The sequence below is a fragment of the Asterias rubens genome, chromosome 11 (genome assembly GCF_902459465.1).
Source record: "Asterias rubens chromosome 11, eAstRub1.3, whole genome shotgun sequence".
NCBI lineage: Eukaryota > Metazoa > Echinodermata > Asteroidea > Forcipulatida > Asteriidae > Asterias > Asterias rubens.
In genome coordinates this window covers 1,451,463-1,473,040 of record NC_047072.1, presented here as the reverse complement: position 1 = coordinate 1,473,040, position 21,578 = coordinate 1,451,463, and the positions used below count along the sequence as shown (strand labels likewise).

The 21,578-nt window shown below is 38.6% G+C and overlaps 1 protein-coding gene across 1 annotated transcript; it reads right to left on the bottom strand.

The window, feature by feature from the left end:
• Positions 1–9,045: 9,045 nt before the first annotated feature.
• On the bottom strand, positions 9,046–19,926 carry LOC117296469 (chloride intracellular channel protein 4-like). The gene is made up of 5 exons (XM_033779413.1): positions 19,504–19,926; positions 17,489–17,639; positions 15,283–15,445; positions 13,740–13,929; positions 9,046–9,368 (listed from the first exon to the last, which is right to left on the bottom strand). Exons 1-5 carry the CDS (start codon positions 19,744–19,746, stop codon positions 9,183–9,185), a joined length of 933 nt encoding a protein of 310 aa, XP_033635304.1. The 5' UTR covers positions 19,747–19,926; the 3' UTR covers positions 9,046–9,182.
• Between the last annotated feature and the right edge of the window lie 1,652 nt (positions 19,927–21,578).

Genomic DNA, 21,578 nt, shown 5'->3' with positions numbered 1-21,578 from the left:
CTATCAACCTCTCCCCATTACTCATTACCAAGTAAGGTTTTATGCTAATATTTATTTTGAGTAATTACCAACAGTGTCCACTGCCTTTAAATCGTCATTATCATCGCATAATGTGTAATCTCCAAGCTGTAGTTTAGGAAATGTCCTGGTGTTAAATTCCAAACCACCCCACCCCCTTTAATTGGGTCTGAAGGTGAAGACTAAAGTAAACAAAGACTTGAGTCAGGGCATTTTCAGATAAGTGTTCAGAGTCTGGTTCCAGACCAGTTAAAGGCACTGGACAATATTGGTAATTACTTAGCATAATTGTTAGCATAAAAAAACTTACTTTGTAACAATCAATGGAGAGATGTTGATAGTATTTTATTGTAAGAAATGGCCCCCTCTGAGAAAAACGTAGTTTTTAAGAAAGGGCTCCCTCTGAAGTAACTAAGTTTTTGAGAAAGATGAACATTGTAATTTCTCACTCAAACATTAAAAAGAACTCAGGCTTGAAGTATTTTATTTGGCATCTGAAAGCACATAAATTTGGGCAACAAGATTGCTTTTTTCTTGCGTTAGTCTCTTGCAACTTTGATGATCAATTGAGTCAAAATTTTCTCAGATTGTTTATTTGATGCATGTTTGTTATAGGGATACACCAAGTGAGAATACTGGTTAAACAATTACCAAAGGTGTCCAAGCGCCTTTAAGAGCTGTGGACGCTATTGGTAATTGTCAAAGACTAGTCTTCACAGTTGGTGTATCTCAACATATGCACAAAATAATAAACCTGTGAAACTTTGAGCTCAATCGGTCATCGAAGTTGCGAGATAAAAATGAAAGAAAAAACAGCATTGTTACGCAAAGTTGTGTGCTTTCTGATGCTTGATTTCAAGACCTCAAATTCTAAGCTTGAGGTCTCGAAATCAATTTCGTGGAAAATTACTTCTTTCTCGAAATCTACGTCACTTTAGAGGGAGCTGTTTCTCACAATGTGTTATACTATCAACCTGTCCCCATTACCCGTAATCAAGAAAGGTTTTATGATGATAATTATTTTTAGTAATTACCGATAGTGTCCACTGCCTTTAAGAGCTGTGGAATGTACTTTGGATGATGGTGCAGTAATCTGACATGTGAATGCTGATAATTTTTTTGATAGTAGATGTGTGAAACTCCCCCGAAAAAAATTACTAAACAAAATTTTACAAGCGTGGACTACTAAGATCATTAACACAAAATTAACTGTAAAAAAAGGAAAAAAGGAATGAAACCAAGCATACCAGATAAATATGTGAACGATATTTTCAATTTCCCTATTTTGTGTCAGCTACATGTACATCTGGTCTTAATTAACATGTTGTTATCATTTTATATTCGCAGAAAAAGGCGAATCTTTATACATAAAATATGGAGAGATATATTTTCAGGATTTTATTATTGTTTTTCTTGTGTTTGAGATGATCAATTGAAACATCCACGCGGAGAAATTCATTAAGTGCACATTTTTGTTACTAACAATTTATGGCTCATTCTCAGATTGGACAGGTTTATTGTGACTAATCTTTTTTATTACAACTAGCTGTATAGAAATCCTGTACAAGACGATGAAAGGTGGCAAAGATATTTAATTGATGGCAAGCATCTGATGCCAGATAATGGCTGAAAAGAACCTGTGTATTGTAGCCAGGTAATTGAAAGTGGTCACACTAGGCAGGTTGCTGCATTGGTGGATACAGCCAGCACTGTTTTAAAGGCAGTGGACACTATTGGTAACTACTAAAAATAATTATCAGCATAGAACTCTTCTTGGCGACGAGTAATGGGGAGAGGTTGGTAGTATAAAACATTGTGAGAAACGGCTCCCTCTGAAGTGTTGTAGTTTTCGAGAAAGAAGTAATTTTCCACGAATTTGATTTCAAAACCTCAAGTTTAGAATTTGAGGTCTCGAAATCAAGCATTAGAAAGCACACAACTTCATGTGACAAGGATGTTTTTTATTTCATTATTATCTCGCAACTTCGACGACCGATTGAGCTCAAATTTTCACAGGTTTGTTATTTTATGCATATGTTGAGATACACCAACTGTGAAGACTAGTATTTGACAGGTACCAAAAGTGTCCACTGTCTTTAAGATGACCATGGATTGATTTTTAACAAAACTGAACAAGATGTCTGGATACACTGTCTGTATATAATAACTACATCTCTAAGAATTGTGTTGAAATACTACTGGATCGATCGATATTTAAAGTGTATAATAATTTACCTGTGTAGAAGTTTCACCTTCTTTAAAAAGTCAAAATCAAAGAGATGTTTTTATGAGTCGCGCAATGTACCAAGATCGATTTCACAAAACTCTTCCTAACTTAGGATTAATCTTAGGACTTATTTCATGGGAAGCTTTTTACCATCATCATCTTGAAACTGTTTTGTAAACAAACAAAAAACAATTATGTAATCTACGATACATGTACTAGTTCTTTTAGGCTCATTTTAAAAGCAGTCAAGTTCCCGGAAACATTTTCAATATTCACTGCATAGCTCTCCTTAAAAAAATAATAGTATCAATGACATACTATCAAAGAATTTCTAAACAAAGAGATCAAAAAAGAATGAATTAACCCCGCATAGCGAAACTTCATAACATGAACAATAATAGAATAGCACCGCCCCCATTTGCCGACCTGATGACTTTTTTAACAAAGATGCATTTTGTTGCTTTTTGTTGAATGACTTCGAGATCTATTGTGGAATTATTAGAGTTCTGACCTTCAAAAGAGTTTTGTACGTACACTGCACAAGTGCAATACACATTGGAAGTATCTGCTTCATTACTGGCAGAACCTGCACCCCTTATTTGGTAAAATGGTACATCTCAAAAAACAATATTTCAAGAAAAATAGAACTGCCTTTTTATTCTTCAATATGGGATGGTGAATTGTTTTTGTTCACTCATCTAATAAATGAATATTAGGTTTCCCCTTTTTTTTAACATCATTGAAGAAATGATTTTTGGGGTTGAACAAAGAATTGACTAGAGTGGGATTCGAACCAACGACCTCCGGATTAACGTGCCGGCGCTCTGCCAACTGAGCTATCTAGCCCTATGTTGGCGGTGTCAATTCTTTGTTTAACCCCAAAAATCATTTCAAAATTGACCCAGTCAGTTTCCCTTGTGGTTTATATTGATATCATTGAAGAAACTCAACACTATTTGAGATTTTCAAGTCAGAATCGCGGAAAGATTGGTTAATTTTCAGGGAACTTTGTATTATGTAATAAGGGAGAGATGGCTGCTCTGGGAATAATCCTGATTGAGGGCACTCACACATTACAAACACATTCACAAATAGTTGACATTTCAAATATAATATGAATAACTCCAGATTTATTTGTCCTTCCTTAATTTCACTGTTGGTTATTCATTTGACAGTCCAGTCTGCTGAAATACAGTACCAGTGCAAACATGTTGTATACTCTAAGAATAAAATGGAAAAACAAAAAGCTAAACAAAAAGTGTTTGTGTAAAAAAAACAGTACAAACAATGGTTTGGGAAAAGCAAATTTATTTGAAAAAAAATACACAAAAATAAAAATAACATCCTGGAGCCAGATGATACACCCCGACTCAAAATAGGACCTCCAAATAATGCCCTTTGTGTATGTTTTCACAACATGCAGCTAAAATTTGAGCTAGGATTCGATTTCAAAAAATGCTTAAAAGATTAACCATACAGATAATAAAATTTAATTGCTTAGCAAGTGTGATGTCATAATATAAATCACTAGGGTGAAAAATACTTATTGAACATACAGCAGGGCCCCATTTCATGGTTCTGCTTAGCGCCGAATTCTGTGCTTATGATCTCAATTCTCCGCTTACGTGTAAGTGCCAAATTTCTGCGCTAGTAACGCAAAATGCCTAGTAACGTTGAGTACACACGTGCACAAGCCAAAATTCCCTGCTAACCCATGAAATACGCTTGATGTAAGCACAGAGTTCCCTCCTTCCACAACCGCCGATTCTTTGCTAATGTTAGGCAGAGCCATGCAAATGAACCCTGGATGCGTTAATGTATTAATTTATGCATTTCTTGTTTTAAACAAAAATACTATCTGAAATAAAGAACATTATTTTGCTTTCCGTGTAATTATTTGAAGTAACAAATTGTCTTACAACTTGTCAGTTGCCAAAACGGAGATACAAACATCAATAATATAATTTTCAAAGCAAACATACGATGTACATGTTTATATTTTTTTTTTAATTTTTCATAATTTTAAACATTACACATGGAATACATAAAAGCACAGTAGGATGTTCAAAGCAATTAGGTGTTTTGGGCTAATTTAAGAAATGATATCTAGTGAATACTAATTGTTATTCTTAATTAGTTAATTTACATATAATATAAAGAAGAAAACAAAGACAGATACCTAAATGTCAGAAAATGTGGCAAAGTAAACTAAAATCACAAGCTTTTAGCTATTTCTGTCAAATGTGTCTATATAATGCCAATAAACAGAAGATAAACTAAACAACAGCAAATAAAGTAGTACAACTACATAGACACCATTTCAAAAACTGTGTCCCTCAATTCCAAATAAAATACGCAAAGAACATGAAGAAGGGAAGAGTAACTGGTAACCAAGCACTGCGTCAAACTAAATCTCAAAACAAATGGCGTGCCATGGCCGAGTGGATAAGAGCACATGACTCTGGTGTTTTTGATTGGCCGAGTGTGGGTTCGAGTCCAGGTGTGACACAGGTTTATAGTGCAGTGAAATATAAATAGTGCTAAACTTTTGAAATTGCAACATTATTGTTTAATGCCCCCCAGGTCCACCTATCTAAGAAATATATTACATTAAAGGCAGTGGACACTATTGGTAATTGTCAAAGACTAGCCTTCACAGTTGGTGTATCTCAACAATATGCATCAAATAACCAACCTGTGAAAACTTGAGCTCATTCAATCGGTCGTCGAACTTGCGAGATAATAATGAAAGAAAAAAACACCCTTGTCACACAAAGTTGTGTGTGTTTATGGTTGATTTTGAGACCTAAAGTTCTAAATCTGAGGTCTCGAAATCAAATTCGTGGAAAATTACTTCTTTCTCGATTACTACTCCACTTCAGAGGGAGCCGTTTCTCACAATGTTTTAAACCACCAACCTCTCCCCATTACTCGTTACCAAGTAATGTTTTATGCTAATAATTATTTTGAGTAATTACCAATAGTGTCCACTGCCTTTAAATGACCAAAATAAGCTCTATATAAAGCACAATGGTGACTGAGTGCAAATGTTGTACAGCGATTGTCACAAACACAACTATGACTACTAATTTTCTAGACTACAAGAGATTCTTTGTCAGATTTGCCCGGCCCTCCGACCTTCTGCGCCTGTCCTAGAAATACTAAGAACAGGTGAATGCTGGCCTTGTCGTACGTATCATTTCTAACACGTACCTACAGAGTACGTGTTAGATGTGCATTTGCTCTAATTTTTTATAGTGTTGGATGTTTTCACATAATCAGGGGATAGTACATGTGTACTTTTTTAACAAACAAAAGAAATAAAATACATCCATGTCAAAGTTTAGCAAAGGTTGCAGGAAGTACCTGCAGTTTAAGCTTGGGCGATATCGATTTATTTTATTCACGATATATCACCGACAATAAATCCCGATATTCGATATGATCGCGATTAATTAAATTTGACATCATCAGTCTTCAAACTCCCAGTGAAAGTTGTAGAAGAGCTGTCATCGCATAAGAGAGGTGTTCTAATGACCTATTCTTCTGGTTTTACTCCAAACCACTAGGGTGCAAGATGTCTCAGCTAGGAAATACATCGCGATATTGCAATACTTAATCGATATTGCGATATATCGCGATTATTTTGATATCGGATCGATTTGGTTTTAATATTTCGATTAAAACCAAATCGATCCGATACCAAAATCGTTTCCAAATAAGTATCGCGATAATCCATAACATCGTGGTATCGCCCAAGCTTACTGCAGTTACAATCCCAGAAAAAGTTAGTGGACCAGTCGTGTAAATAAATATGTAGCGGCTGAAATATCAAAGGAAGCAATTTACTAATCCATGCACATGTTTAGTCTAAATAAAACTGACATTCTTATCGTAAGTCTATAAAGAGAGCTCATGAATTAAGAAAGCCATGAAAAAGCTGACTGGATACTTAACTCAACGGTCAAAGCACGCTCTTTTTGTTTCCGTGAAAGTCCAGTGCTGCGAGCATGTGTGACAGATTTGAGCACAAAGCCGCTAATTATTATTATTTATATGATATTAAATGAATCTGTTTGTATGAGGAAAGGTGTTTTAGGGGCATCCGGGCCCAGGGCAACAAGGCAATGACCAGAGACATGCTGTACAAATGCAATGCCAGAGGGATCCGGGCTGAGACTAGGTACACATTTACACCAGGGCAAGCTCCCCCAGAAAACGACCAGGGAGGACGGGGCACCAAGGCATTGACCAGGGGTGCAAAGGTAATTCCAGTAGACAGTGACTCGGGGCGCAAAGGGAAATTGGCCAAGAGCACCCCCGCATTGACCAGGGGTAACCAAGGCAATGGCCATGGGAAATTAAGACAATGACATAGGGCATTTGGGCATTTGAGAAATGCCCTAGATGCATTTTCATGATGCCTACATTATCTGTCAGACCCAAAAAGTAAAACAAGATTTGTGTTCATAGGGACAACAAATGGAAAACATATCGACCTCAACCAAAAATTTGAATATAAAGAAACTGATACTGTATATGTACAATGAGCAGGATACATTATAAGGCAGCATGTCATGCCATTCTAATTGTCAAAGCATGCCACTGCTTGTGAAAAGACTAGCTTTTTCCAGCAGTGCATGCATTTCAGTGACTGCAGTAGACATGTTAGTCTCTGAACTGAACTGAACTGAACTGAGTCTCTCTCTCTCAGGCATATAAAGGTGCTCTTTGTATCAATTTTGTAATCTTTGACCAACCCTAATAAAACCAGCTGCATAAATGACAGCCTCGCCTATAAATTCCATGTACATTGTACCAAAGAGGTGTGATTATTCCCATTTCAGATTAAATGATTTGCCCAACAAATAAAGCCATTAAAAGTCACATTTAAAACTAAATAATAATATTCACAAATAGTGATTCAGAGAGCTTCTTCAACTCCGAGTACAGTCGACATCACATAAATATAAAGGGTGCAATGTTGAATATCCAACCAGGAGCTTGTGGTTAAAAACATGCCCTTGGTTATTCTTTCTAGTCATACAGTTCATTGTTATCAAAGTGCAGTTTCCTCTTTCAATATTTACATAGCTTACTGACAGGCTCGACAGTCACTGTCGACGCTCTACATTTGTGAAATATTGGTTGTTTTGCCACTAGACAAAAAAACACCCCTTAGATTATTATAAAACCAATCAGGGCTGGATTTCAAAAAGAGTTAAGACTAGTCTTATTTCGAGTTAGGAAGAGTTTATCGTCCTAACTTAATACGTTTATTATATCTCCTAGGACTAGTCCTAAGTTAGGACTAGTCCTAACTAGGACTAGTCCTAACTCTCTGTGAAATCGACCCCGGGACCTAATTTCTTAGAGCTGCTTAAGCACAAAAAGTAGCTAAGCACAACAAAATTATGCTTACCAGAACAGGGTTTCCAACCAAAACACCATGTCACATGCACAATTTGTGACTGGTATCCTGCTCATTTCTGCTGAGCAGAAGATGTAAAAAGTGGGACAGTTCTTTTCAGAACTGAGAAGTCTCTCAAGTTCCGAAAATCTACTTTGTGGTAGTAAAAACAAAGTAGAATGAAAAGCAAAACAAGTTCTCAAAAGGACATACGTAATGTACATGTACGTATAGTGTACATGTGTTACCGCAAAACAAATTGATACCTCAAATTCCACATAGCAGAAAATTGCTAAGCAATATTTTCTGCTTAAAGCAGCTCTATGAAATTGGGCCCAGATCTAACCACTAAATGGAAGTTCAACAACCACTAGTCTGGTTCCTGATAACTAGTTCCTATGGAAAGCATAAAATGAAGGTGGGAGTCCGTGCATTTCAGGAAGATAATATTGAGGAAAAAAACCACTAAGTTTCCTACTTGTTTTAAAATCGCATTCAAAGGGGGATCCTCAACTCTTCTTTTGGGGGAATTCAATTTTAGCAAATTCTAAACTAGGGGAGGGATACTTTGGGCTGCACATTTTTAAAGTAGTGTATAATGTAAATTAAAATATTCTGTTAATTTATGGAGGGTGGTCAAAAAAATGCTTAAAAAAGTACTGCGGCTTCACAAACGAATACTAACATTACAAACGGGGCAGTCTATTGCTCAAACGTTAGAAGAGTTTTTCGGTTAAAAATTTCAACCATATTGCTTTCTTTGTCTTAGCAAGTGGTACAAACCTGTGCAGCTACAAAATTCTGAATAATTTTGCAAAAAGCACATCATTCGCTGAGACAGCCCAAAACCAAATATCCAGAGGTTGCTATTCAAACCAAGTTAAGTTTCCTCAAGAAACGAAAAACAATTCAACATTTGTCCCATATAATATTGTTGATTGTCAATTTCAACTCAATGGGTTACATTGCGATTACAATTTGTTGAAGTTGTAGGAATTACGTTAGTCTGTTATTTCAAATTCTTTAAGGAGTACAGGGGATAAAACTGGACAAAGTTTCAGAGTTTATCAAAAAACTGTGAAGTTGATTTTAGAGTCATTTACAATGTACAAGAATAATCCGTTGGGAAAAAAAAGTACAGGCCTGGAATTTCTTGAAGGCCACGGCTTCCTTTGCCCTGGTTTTGGCCTTGGTGCCATTCAAAAAGTTCACATACATTAGTCACCTTACATGTATGCATATGACATCATTTGAGTAGGGCGCCCACATCTAGAGGTCAAAAGGAAGGTGTTCATTGGCCAATCTTATGCGCGTACAAATCAGCGCGTTTCCATTGTTTCATCGTTGACCTCTAAGAGTGCAGCTTGGTGACATCAATACCAAAGGTTTATGGATTTGATGTGCCCCTTCCAAAGTGAAAGGCCCTGGCCTTAAAAAAAAAAATATGAAATTCCAGGCCTTAAAACAAAAACAAATAAAACCAAAAAAACAAAACATCCGAAACATGATCTAGAAGAATAGCTTGCCTTATTTGAGTCTGTAACCTGTTTTTGTCTTGATGTACAATCGGTCGAGTCCTCTCGTCTTGAACCAGCCAAATTCGATGTCTCGGTCCGAATACTTTGTCTCCTGGTACACCTCTTCTTGCTTCCAGTCCTCCAAATAGCGCTTCAAGCGCCCGTACTTGTTCTCCTCGTCTGGGATTTCGTAGCCCTGTTTAAGAAAAAGGACAACTTATTGAATTCTTGCATTGGGGATAAAAATGAACGCTACATTGTATCTAGCATAGGACCGATACTTCATGGAGGCATTGAGGGTGATTGCACCCATGCCCCCTGGCAATTGCCTTGGTGCCCTTGAAATGCTACAGTAGAAGTTTACAATTTCCTCATAGGAGAGAATGTCTTGGTCATGTTGGTGCCCTTGCTACATGTAGCAGTTGAGATAGAAGAGTGAATCCAGAGGGTGGTGGGTTTTAGTTAAACTTTAGAACTTAACTTAATTGCATATTCATAAATACCTCAGACAGTTTCGCTATTCCTATTGGTGGCGAGCGCGTCACGTGGGTGAGTATAAACCTTTGTTTATGACCGGTAAAAAGTGTAAATTCATGGGCGTGAAACGCGACCTTGTCCCTTTTCTTATAAGACAGTTTCTTCATTCCTATTGGTCAAGAGCAACGGCTGAAACAGTTGTGCCACATCACGCGATACGTGCGATGCGCACAGCATTCCCTTATAAGGAGTTGTTTACCCGAGGACGGCGGAGGACATTACCATTTCATAGCTGGAGGGGTGTTGTGTTGAAAGAAATCATTTAACAATTATAATGATTGCATTTATTTTACTTTTTGACCAAAAAGTGATGATGTTTTTGACCGAAAAGGTATTTATGAATGGGAATCAAAGTGTGTTGAATCGGTTTTCAACTAGTGGTTTAAACCCGCCGAGGCCTGGTTCTTTATAATTTACCTCAATTTCGTCTCGGTAAAATTATCAAGAACCAGGCCTCGTTGGGATTAAACCACTAGTTGAAATTCTCTTCACCACACATTAATTCCCTTAATAAAACATTGGGGAGGAAAGCTCATTGGTTTAAAAACCACAAGTAAAAGAGAGAAGTAAATGTGCTTACAGGCTTTAATAAAATTGGGCCAGGGTCTTAAAGTATTCAGTACTTGAACGATCTGATAAACTATAGATGCCAGCCTGCAATACACACTGTGCACTGTGTGGCTAATGCATCTTCAAGGTACACAGTTAACCCTCCTACTGTCTGACCATTCAATGGTAAACAAACTACCTGGGCCCAATTTCATGGCTCTGCTTACCGTAAGCACAGAATCGGCGCTTACGGAAGCGGGGAATTCCGTGCTTACGGCAAGCGTATTTCACCAGGTAGCAGCGATTTTTGACTTCTGCGCGTGCGTACCCCATGTCACTAGGCATTCTACGCTTACAAGGCTAGTGCAGAAATTCGGCGATTGCACGTAAGCGGGGAATCGTGATTGAAGTGCAGAATTCAGCAGTAAGCAGAGCCATAAAATAGACCCTTCCCATGAAATATGTAAATTGCACATAGCGCGTGCGCACTAACATTTTGGTTGGCAAAACTGAGGGAATATCGCCCTGTTTTGTACACGGCTCATGGCTGCGTGACGCAGACGCGATTGCGCGTCTGCTTAGTGCACAACTCTATGGCAATCGCCAGCCAACAGGGTCTGTACGCATGCGTGAAGGTAATTAGCATATTTCATGGGAAGGGTCCATTGGGCCCTGTATGCCAGCCCACAATGTGGTTAATGCGGACGTAGTACTCAGTCATGACAGTACACCATCCTACTGTCAGATCATTCAACAGTGTTCAATGTCATCCACTGTGGTTTTGAATGGTAATGTAGTCATCTTTAATAAACTATGCCAGCCTGCATGCAATACAGTTTAATAGTGTGTTCGCTGGTTCCCAATATATCTTTCGCTGGTTGAGAGGCAATAACAGGTACCAGTTTTCCATGGCCTGCCGGCGATCTCAGATTCGTGCCGCACCGCTCATTGGTTCGTGTACAAACCTGCACGTACACAGTACACAGTACACATGGTGCAAACACGTGCATTGTTTTTTCAGTAGACTTTCAAAAGTCTCCACACGTGTTATCTTTGCTGCAGCAGCAAGCGCATTACACGCAAACATTATTGAACCATACCACTATAAACGCAGCAAGGAATAAATAATAAATAATAATAATGAAAACTTATAAAGCGCACAAATCCACAGAAGTGCTCATGACGCTAAAATACAAACAACAGCATTAATTAATATACAATAACAACAACACAAATTCAAATGTAAACCTAAGTTGAGAGAAATCTAGAACATGTGGTATAGAATACAATAATACAATTATGCAATATTTAAGAAAAAAACATCCTAAAAGGTAACAAAAATAACAATAATTAAACCATTGAATCAAATGCCTGTTTGAAGAGATGTGTTTTCAGTTGTTTTTTAAATTGGGTCAAAGAAACGGATGATTTTACTAGTGCAGGCAGTTTGTTCCATAGACGAGGGGCAGCATGTGAAAAAGATCGGTCTCCCCATGAATGTTTGGAAATGGGCTCAAGAAGGAGGCTAGAATTATAAGACTGGAGTTTTCGAGGAGGATTGTATGAGCTGAGAAGATCATCAATATATGCAGGGGCATTACTGGTGAGCGATTTATACACCAAGCAAAAATTTATACTTAATAAATGAGGCAAGTTTATACATCTTTCGCTGCTGCTGCATGCATGCGCGATGCCAGGAAGACCACAAGCCGTAAACTGGGCTGGACGGCAATTTATTGTTTAGTTTTTAGGTGCCGTTTTTTTCATGAACGCCGTACGTGTGGATCCGCGATAATAACAATTACAAAGGTAAACTGACATTGTCTGACTAGAGAAGAGGGATTAGAGAAATCCAAATGTATACCCGCAAAAACCTACCCCCCGAATTTTATAGCAAATTCACATTGAACTCGGAGACCACAATTTTGAAAGGAAAAAAAAACGGAATTCCGGTTTAAACCGGAAGATTCTCATGCCTGAAACTCATTGGAGTTTTTTACTAAGTGTACATTAGTACACAAAAATACATGTACATATAGGTGAAATAGTAGGCCTGGACCAGAATATGGATTGCATTTGGACTGAAGTCTATGTAACTATTTACATACAGAAAGGCATTGCAGTACTTGAGATAGTAAACAAACTGCTGTCGTTATCTTATTGTTTGATTATCAGTGAACATGTCCCAGACTCAGTGAGACTATGACCCTGCCAGCCCTGCCTAGGTTCTGCTTGGCAACTAGCTCCTTATCAAGATTGACACCTCCGCTCATTAACATTCTCAAGCCTGTTACATGTACTTCACAGAGGCAACGAAGGCGATTGCTTCCGTGCCCCCTGGTCCATTGCCTTGGTGCCCATGCTCTGCGGTTGAAACTTACAATTTTCTTATAGGGTGCCCTTTGCCAAGGAGAAAATGCCTTGGTGTCCTTGCCCTTTCAAAAACCAAAGCATACATGCCTGAATTGTGTTCACGTTTTTTTTCCTGGAGTCAATAGGGCCTTACTACAGAAAGCAAATCTGACAAAATTTCACCAGGTATCCGTAGAATATTATTGTGGTTTCTGGGTCACCGATCAGCAAGACTAGAGCCTAATTTCATGGCTCTGGTGACAGTGATCAAAGAATCTGCGCTTAGGGAAGCAGGGAATTACGCACTTACTTCAAATGTAATTACACTACAGGTTAGCAGGGAGTTCTGCCTGTGTGGTTAAGTGAGTGCACTCACTACATACACCATGTACACAGCAAGCGCAGAAATTTGGCGCTTACCCTGTACATCTAAGCAAAGAATGGTGATCGCAAGCCTAGAAATTGGTGGTAAGCAGAGCCACGATTCATGGCTCAGTAAGCACATCATTTATCTTGTCTGACATACTTTTCGTTCCCGCATTGTGATGTACTTTTTTAATTGCAAATATGGAAATTCACCCTCGGAAATGATCTTTAACCAAAAAAACCTGGCCACACTCCTTCAGAGAAAAAAAAGTGATGTATTTCAGCAAATACATTCAATAAAGTCAAATGGGATCACGGCTTTTGTCTAAGGGAATCTTTTGAAAGACCACCAAGGCAAAGACTAGGAGCAACAGAGGCCACCACGGCCCCAATAGCCTTAGTGACAATCCTGCCCTACCATCCAATCTTACCCTCCCCAGGCATGGAACGTCATCTTTAAAAGGGCAAGGCCATTTTTTATTTTGCAAAGGGCACTTCCATAAGAAAAACTAAAAGTCAGTGGGAACCTTTTGAAGGGTCAACGAGCCAACATCAGGCAAGAGAGGCCACAGCCCCAATATGCCGTATAGCATCTTGGGAATTAAAAATTAGTCGCGCCTAGTGTCGAAGTCACAACATTTTGAGGCGCCACCATGCGAGTAGTAAATTTCACTAGTCGCCCAGGCCTACTTTTAAAGGACCACCAAGGCCAAGAGCAGGGGCACCAGAGCCCATGCCCCCTTGCAAAATAACCCAAGCTCACCTTAAAGATCTTGCCAGCGACTATGACATGATGAAGCCTTGGGAGTAGTCGAAGGTCTGGCTGTGTCAAGTGGTCTCCATCCAGGTATTTCTTTCCGCTTTCTTCCAGCTTGAGATTTAACTTCTCTAATTCTCGGTTGAGGGCAGTCTTCATCTCTTCTTCCTTGTTGGGATTTGTGTTCTTTAAGTACCTGTTATAAAGAGAGGAACAAAAATAAATAATGATGACGTTTTCTATAGCATAGAAACAAAACTGCCCAAGGTGCTTGCTCCAATTTAGGGTGGCACGGTTGGCGTGTGCATAAAAGCGCTCACCTCTCACCAAGGTGACCCCAGTTCGATTCCCGGTCGAGGCCATATGTGAGTTGAGTTGTGCGTTGGTTCTCTACTGTGCCACGAGGGTTTTCCAGACTATCCGGTTTTTCTCCCTCAGGAAAAAATCAAACACTTTCGATCTGGGCTGTGCTCCATGGTCATAATGGGTTGATGTGGGTGGCAGCTGAATGCGCCCTTGCATGCCTGCTTCTCAAACACGTTGTAGCCGCGTCCTTCGCAATTCAGCTCTAGCTGCGAGTAAGGACGATTAGCCCCCCCAAATTATTATTATTATAAAATTACTATTACAATAAAGTTCCTCTTTCAGTGGTGCACAGGAAAGACTGAAAAAGGGAGCTGCATAAAATAAAAAATGTTGGCAACAAGGCTGGGTGAAAGCAATAAACAAAACAGCAGTGAATCTTCTTTCAAACGTCTCAAAAGTTACAACATCGTGAGAAGCTGCTCCCTCTGAAGTAACAGAGTTTTTGAGAAAGAGGTAATTTCACACTCAAATACTATTAGGCATCTGAAAGCACACAAATTTTGGCAAGGGTGATTTTTTTATATTATTCTCTTGCCACTTTGATGACCAATTGAGTCCAGATTTCTTATTTTATTCATGTAGGGATACACCAAGTGAGAATACTGGTCTTTGACATTTACCTGATTACTAAAGGTGTCAAGGGGTGGATTTCACATAGAGTTTAGACTAGTCTTATCTCAAGTTAGGCAAGTTACTCATCCTAACTTGTAGTAGTAGGACCAGCCTTAAAGGAACACGTTGCCTTGGATCGGTCGGTTGGTATTTGAAAAAGCATTTGTAACCGTTTGTTATAAAATGCATACGGTTAGAAAGATGTTTTAAAAGTAGAATACAATGAATTCACACAAATTTTACTCGAAAATGTGTGGGTTTACTTTTAGTTTGCGAACTAACACGGTCGGCCATTTATGACTCCCAATAAATGGCCGACCGTGGTAGTCGACGAGGTAAAAGGAAAACCACGCAATTTCGAGTGATACTTGTGTGGATCATTATATTCTACTTTTAAAATATCATTTTAATCATGCATTTTATAACAAACGGTTACAAACGCTTTTCAAAGACCAACTCGACCAAACCAAGGCAACGTGTTCCTTTCAAATTTTTAATATCTACTACAAGTAGGACTAGTCCTAACTCTTTGAAAAAATCTACCCCTGTGCCTTAAGGATTCTTGACTTACCCTGTGAATTTTCTGTACAAATCGATTCCAACCTGCTGCAAGGCTTTCTTCTTTGGGATAAGACAGGGTTCCCTGAAGACTTGCTCTAGATAATCTACAATGGTCTGGACGTCTGATATGACACGATCGCTAACTGGGTCGACGAGACATGGCAGTTTGCCCACTGTGAAACAAAATATCTATCATTTAAAATAATGCATCCATTGTTGTTTTCATAGTCTGAACTTTCAACACTTTGTGATATTGTCCAGCGCTAGCCAAGACCAAGGGCAACAGAGGACATGGCCTCCATGAAACACCAGTCTGACTAAAATCGGAGCTTTCAGCCGGCCGAAGGATACGCAGGAGCTACTAGGAGCAAGTTCGGGTGGCCTCCATGAAACACCAGTCTGACTAAAATCTGTGCTTTCAGCCGGCCGAAGGATACGCAGGAGCTACTAGGAGCAAGTTCGGGTGGCCTCCATGAAACACCAGTCTGACTAAAATCGGTGCTTTCAGCCGGCCGAAGGATACGCAGGAGCTACTAGGAGCAAGTTCGGGTAGTGACCATTTGTCAACCACTGGTCAATGTTCCATGGTTACCTATGCATTGAGTACCAGGCAAAATCAACCAATGGTCGACTATAGTCGACTAAAGTACAGTCGCTTCTGCTATGATAAAACTTCAATGAACCCATGGTTCATCCATGATCTTTGGATGAATCGAGGGTTATATTATTGCCAACAAGGACTTCCATGCTTGATTGACTGCCAACAGTTGGCATGTTCCAACCCTAACCATTCTAAATGCAACAGTATGCACCAAATGGAAATAATTGTATCTGTTGTATTTGGCTGTCAACTCGGATGTCATTCTTTGACTGAATTTGTTGCATTCACCAGTCAAGTGACTTCATACTGGTGTTGCATTGAATTGTTCTAGTGATTACGACACACACCTGGGCCCAATTTCATAGAGCTGCTAAGCACAAAAATTTGCTTAGCATGAAATTTCTTCCTTGATAAAAACAGGTTTACCAACCAAATTTCCATGTGATTTTCAGGATAGGCAAACAAAAGCTGAATACCAGTAACAAGCACTATGCAACAAACGGAGATTTGGCTAGTAATCCTGTTTTTATCAAGGAAGAAATTTCATGCTTAGCAAATTTTTGTGCTTAGCAGCTCTATGAAATTGGGCCCAGATCAACTTAAAGGAACACGTTGCCTTGGATCGGTCGAGTTGGTCTTTGAAAAGCGATCTGTAACCATTTGTTATAAAATGCATATGGTTAGAAAGATGTTTTAAAAGCAGTACAAAGATCCACACACATTTGCCTCATAATTTTGTGGTTTTCCTTTTACTTTGCGAACTACTGTAATACGGTCGGCCATTTATAGGAGTCAAACATTTGACTCCCATAAACGGCCGACCGTGTTTGTCGAAAAGGTAAAAGGAAAACCACGCAATTTTGAGTGATACTTGTGATGATCATTATATTCTACTTTTAAAATATATTTCTAATCATATGTATTTTATAATAAACGTTTACAAACGTTTTTCAGAGACCAACTCGACTGATCCAAGGCAACGTGTTCCTTTAATGCGCATACATTAGCCGGGCAAACACCCTTGATCAGTCCTAACACAAACAACATGCCTGCACAATGAAACAAATTCCCTTGTTGCATTTTGTTGCATTTGGTATGGTTCTCATTTCAACTATTTTCTGTTGTATTTGATAGGGTCCAACATGTAGAGGGACCCTAATGGGGTTTATGATCTCAATGCATTAATTGAGTTGAATTTTTTTTATTTTAAGAGAAAAAAATTAGCTGTTGCAAACAACTTACCAACCAAATGGACCGAGGGTATAAATGCAAAAAATAGTTAAAATGTTAAAAAATATTTAATGGGCTGACGTTTCGACCCTAGCAGAGTCTTTCTCGAAGGCTAACACACAACAATTTTAAAATACAACATTTCAGTTCACTCAATATTACAGTCTACCATGACTTAAACTACAGTCAAGGTAAATCGTATGTATAACAACACACATCCTGAAGATGATCAGCACATAAGTCTGATCAAAACATTGAGTCGTTAACCAACGTTTTCAGAACCAACACTACTCAAAAGAGATGTTCACACGGTGTTACCGCAAACATCTCTTAGTTACACTTCCAAATTGTAACCTTTCAAATCCTAACAACACACATCCTTTACCTGATAATTTGTCGAACTCTGGTGATTTCTTAATTGTCTCTGTGATAACCTGGAACTTTGCCATTTCATTGACTTCACTCTTAATGGTAAGAATCATATAGATTTGCTGGCAGTGAACGTCGTCTCCTAAGCCTTTAAGATCATCTCCGGCCTGTGGGGAAAAAAACAGTGAAGTGAACAAATGAAGGTTTACCCAATTTACATGTACAATGTCGGTCATCAGTGGTCAGTGCTGTTTTTGGTCATTTTAAAGGCAGTGGACACTATTGGTAATTGTCAAAGACTAGCCTTCATAGTTAGTGTATCTCAACATATACATAAAATAACAAACCTGTGAAAATTTGAGCTCAATCGGTCAATGAACTTGCGGGATATGAATGAAAGAAAAAACACCCTTGTCACACGAAGGTGTGTGCGTTTAGATGGTTGATTTCGAGACCTCAAGTTCTAAATCTGAGGTCTCGAAATCAAAATCATGGAAAATTATTTCTTTCTCGGAAACTAAGGCACTTCAGAGGGAGCCGTTTCTCACAATGTTTTTATACCATCAACCTCTCCCTATTACTTGTCACCAAGAAAGGATTTATGATAATAACTATTTTGAGTAATTACCAATAGTGTCCACTGCCTTTAATTGATGTTAAATGAAATTCAATTGACAATACGCAAGACATGCTCTTAAATGATATCTTCAATTCAATAGATCTGGTAAAATACTGAACACCAGCTTTTTCTGTAGTGTAAAAATGTACATTTCTGACTTGAGTGGTCGAATAACATGGGCAATACAAAAAATTATAATAACAATTTGGGAGGCTAAGTTTTCAAAGTGATGCATGGGTTCCAGGATGTCCATCCAGATAAGCTATTTGACATGTCAAGAAATGTAAAGGGTCTAAGGGGCCATGATCTGAAGATAAACAAGGAACGTAGTACTACCAGAATTCGTCAGAACAACTTCACACAGAGAGTCTGTAATGTTTGGAACAAACTACCAGCTGCAGTTGTTCATTCTCATTCAACTAACATCTTCAAAAATGGCATTGATGAGTACCTCACCAAAAACATTGACATGTACAGTTTTGCAGGATGTTCACCACAGGATATATGGAAATATTAAGTTCATTCTCTTCTGCTCTCACATTTGACTTCGCTACTTCCATTGCATTCAGTGCTTTTGCAGTAAGTTTTGTGTGAATATGGATGGGCGTTTTATAAGGCTTCATTTAGCCTTCATTATGCAGAGCCCGAATCTACAGGTAAACAGGTAAACAGGTAATCATCCTTACTCCATGAATTCGCAGCTAAGAGCTAATTTGCGAAGGACGCGGCTACACAATGTGTTCGAGAAGCTAGTATAGTAGCAGGTATGCAAGGGCGCCTTTAGCAGCCAGCCAATTAAAAGTTGTTCTTTTAAAAAAAAACTCCATCAGAATCAGATAAACTCTTAAATACAAATTAGGAAAAGTTTTCGTATGGCGCCACCACTTTTTCATTCGATATGAAATAATATAGTATCTAATTTACCTCAATGAGATATCCCTTTTTGTAAAAATGAGTGAAAAAGTGGTGGCGCCATACGGAAAGTTATCCACAAATTATTTTGATATTCTAATTTGACATTGTTTAATTTTAAAAGTTCATTGAACCTGCTGCAATTACAAGACATGTTCAGCAGAGGCGACATTCCATTGACAATCACATGTTGGAACACTTCAAAAAGTGGATCCCTTTTTATTTTAACCAAAATTAAATCAGTAAGCAAGTGAAAGGTAGGCCCCCCGGAAAGTTATCCGGCCCCCCTAAATCACCTTCATTTTTTTTTCTCAATTTAGCCCCGAAAAAGTCCGAAAACCATTTTACCAGTGCGGTGTCCGGAAAAAGGGCAACCATTTTGTTAACTTCAATTTCTTGTTTGCCTTCATTATTTTTGGCAAGCTTTCTCACCCAACAAAAAATGCGAACTATTGAGCTAAAATTTATATTCTCGATCACGGGAAATTTCTGACACCTACCCAGACGTATAACCTCATTTGATCCTCGGGTCGTAAGACCTTCTGGACGGCGGGAGGGGCTTCTTCAACGGCGGGAGGCGGCGGCGGCGGTGCATCTGCCTCGGTCGTTGCATTCTCGGACTCGGGTTCATGATTTTCGTCTCCATTTTCTTCAGGGTTCATATCTGGCGAATACGGTGCCGGCAAGTCCTCTTCTGCGACGTCATTTATCTCCTCATTCTCGTAATTACTGTTGTCTGCCATTTTGGCCTGTTTATTATGGAGAACAGCGTATAAAATGCGACTTTTCAGTCAATTGTCTTCGTTGTGATATTTTAATATTCCACACAAAAGTTTCGGTTATGGCGGCTCAATACCAATGCGTAGGCATTGCGCACAATTGATGCATAATAATGACACACGTAGAAAACATGCAGTTAGAATGTGTGGAACCTCGCCCAGGCCAAAAAGAGCAACATTTGGACACGTCTACTTTAAAAAAGGGGGAAACAAAGTATCAGTACGCTTTGGAATAGCTTTAGTAAATAGATTTATGCACTTGAATCTAACACTTTACTTCACAAAAGTACATAATCAATCTAATTTGATAAACAAAATCAATAATCAAAGTAGTTTATAAATCTATTTTCTATTTTGAATGGTACACTCGTACCGGTGTTTACCTTTGCTGTAAATGGTATGGCCTCGTATCAAGTGTAGCTCCAACGGCGCTGCTACTGTGCTGCAATAAGTTGCTAGTCTCTTTTTCAGCCGTTTTTCTACACTAGGCTAGAGTGGCCTGGAAGAACTTACTTTGGATGCCGTTTGCTTGCTTTTTGGTTTTCTTTGTTGACAAAATATAAAACCTTGTAATAACAATACTTGAAATAAGATCACAAATTGAAATTGAGAGGGCTCTAAAAATGTTCTCTTAGAGGCAAAGTTTTGGTTCAAAACTGTGCAAACACAAACTTTTTTTTTTTTTTTTATGAACCGACTGCTGGCATTACAGGAAGTAATCCAAACCCATATAATATACACCACAGGGGAAACTGACTGATGGGTTAATTTATAAATGATTTTTGGAGTTGAACAAATAATTGACTAGAGTGGGATTCGAACCAACAACAATCATTTACAAATTTAATTAGTCAGTTTCCCCTGTGGTTTATATTGATATCTGAAACAAAAAGTCGTATCCCCTTAAGGTGATCCCCCGTTGGGCGTGATCCCAGGCTACACGGCAGTTAATGGTTACGGCTTCTGACTGGCACCCCGAACAAAGATATTGGAAAAAAGGGACACCGCCAACATAAGGCTAGATAGCTCAGTTGGTAGAGCGCTGGCACGTTGGTTCGAATCCCACTCTAATCAATTATTTGTTCAACCCCAAAAATCATTTAAATTAACTAACTAAAATGTGTGTGTTTTTCTACAATTTCCAAGGAAGGTAGTACTATGATTCTCTTCATCCCCTCTAGGTGTTTTTTCCAAGAAACATTATCTTAAAGGCACTGAACAAGCTTTGTAATTGTCAACGACAGAAGTGTCCAATGCCTTTAAGAACCTTGGGTGTCATTATGTTCACCTTCTTATTGGACTTGACATCTCCACTTGAAGTTAGGAGAGGTCTCAGACATTTCAAAGAGTGCTTCAATGGGAGTTGATTTTCTTTATCGAGTTTGGAAGTTCTTGCCTGCAGGGCTCAATTTCGTAAAGCCTGAAAGCACTAAAACTTGCTAACAGAGAAAAGTATTGCTTAACAGAAAAAGGTTTACCGGCCAAAATTACATTAAGTTTACACTGTTGGGACTGGTGCCCCCACTCAATGTTTTGCTTTGCAAAGAAATTTGCAAAGCAGTATTTTCTGATAAGACAGCTTCATGAAATTGGCCCGACAGCTTCCCACAACCTTGCACACTCAGACCAAACAGAAATTGTTTGTTTGTCCATACAGGGGTCCTCAAAGGGTAGGTTGGTCAATTTATTTATCATTGATTTAATTAATTAAGATATTATATTTGGGATTAAAAACTCTTGAGGTTTTAAAATATTAAACCCCAAATCAAAACACAATTACACTTCAATACGTGTAT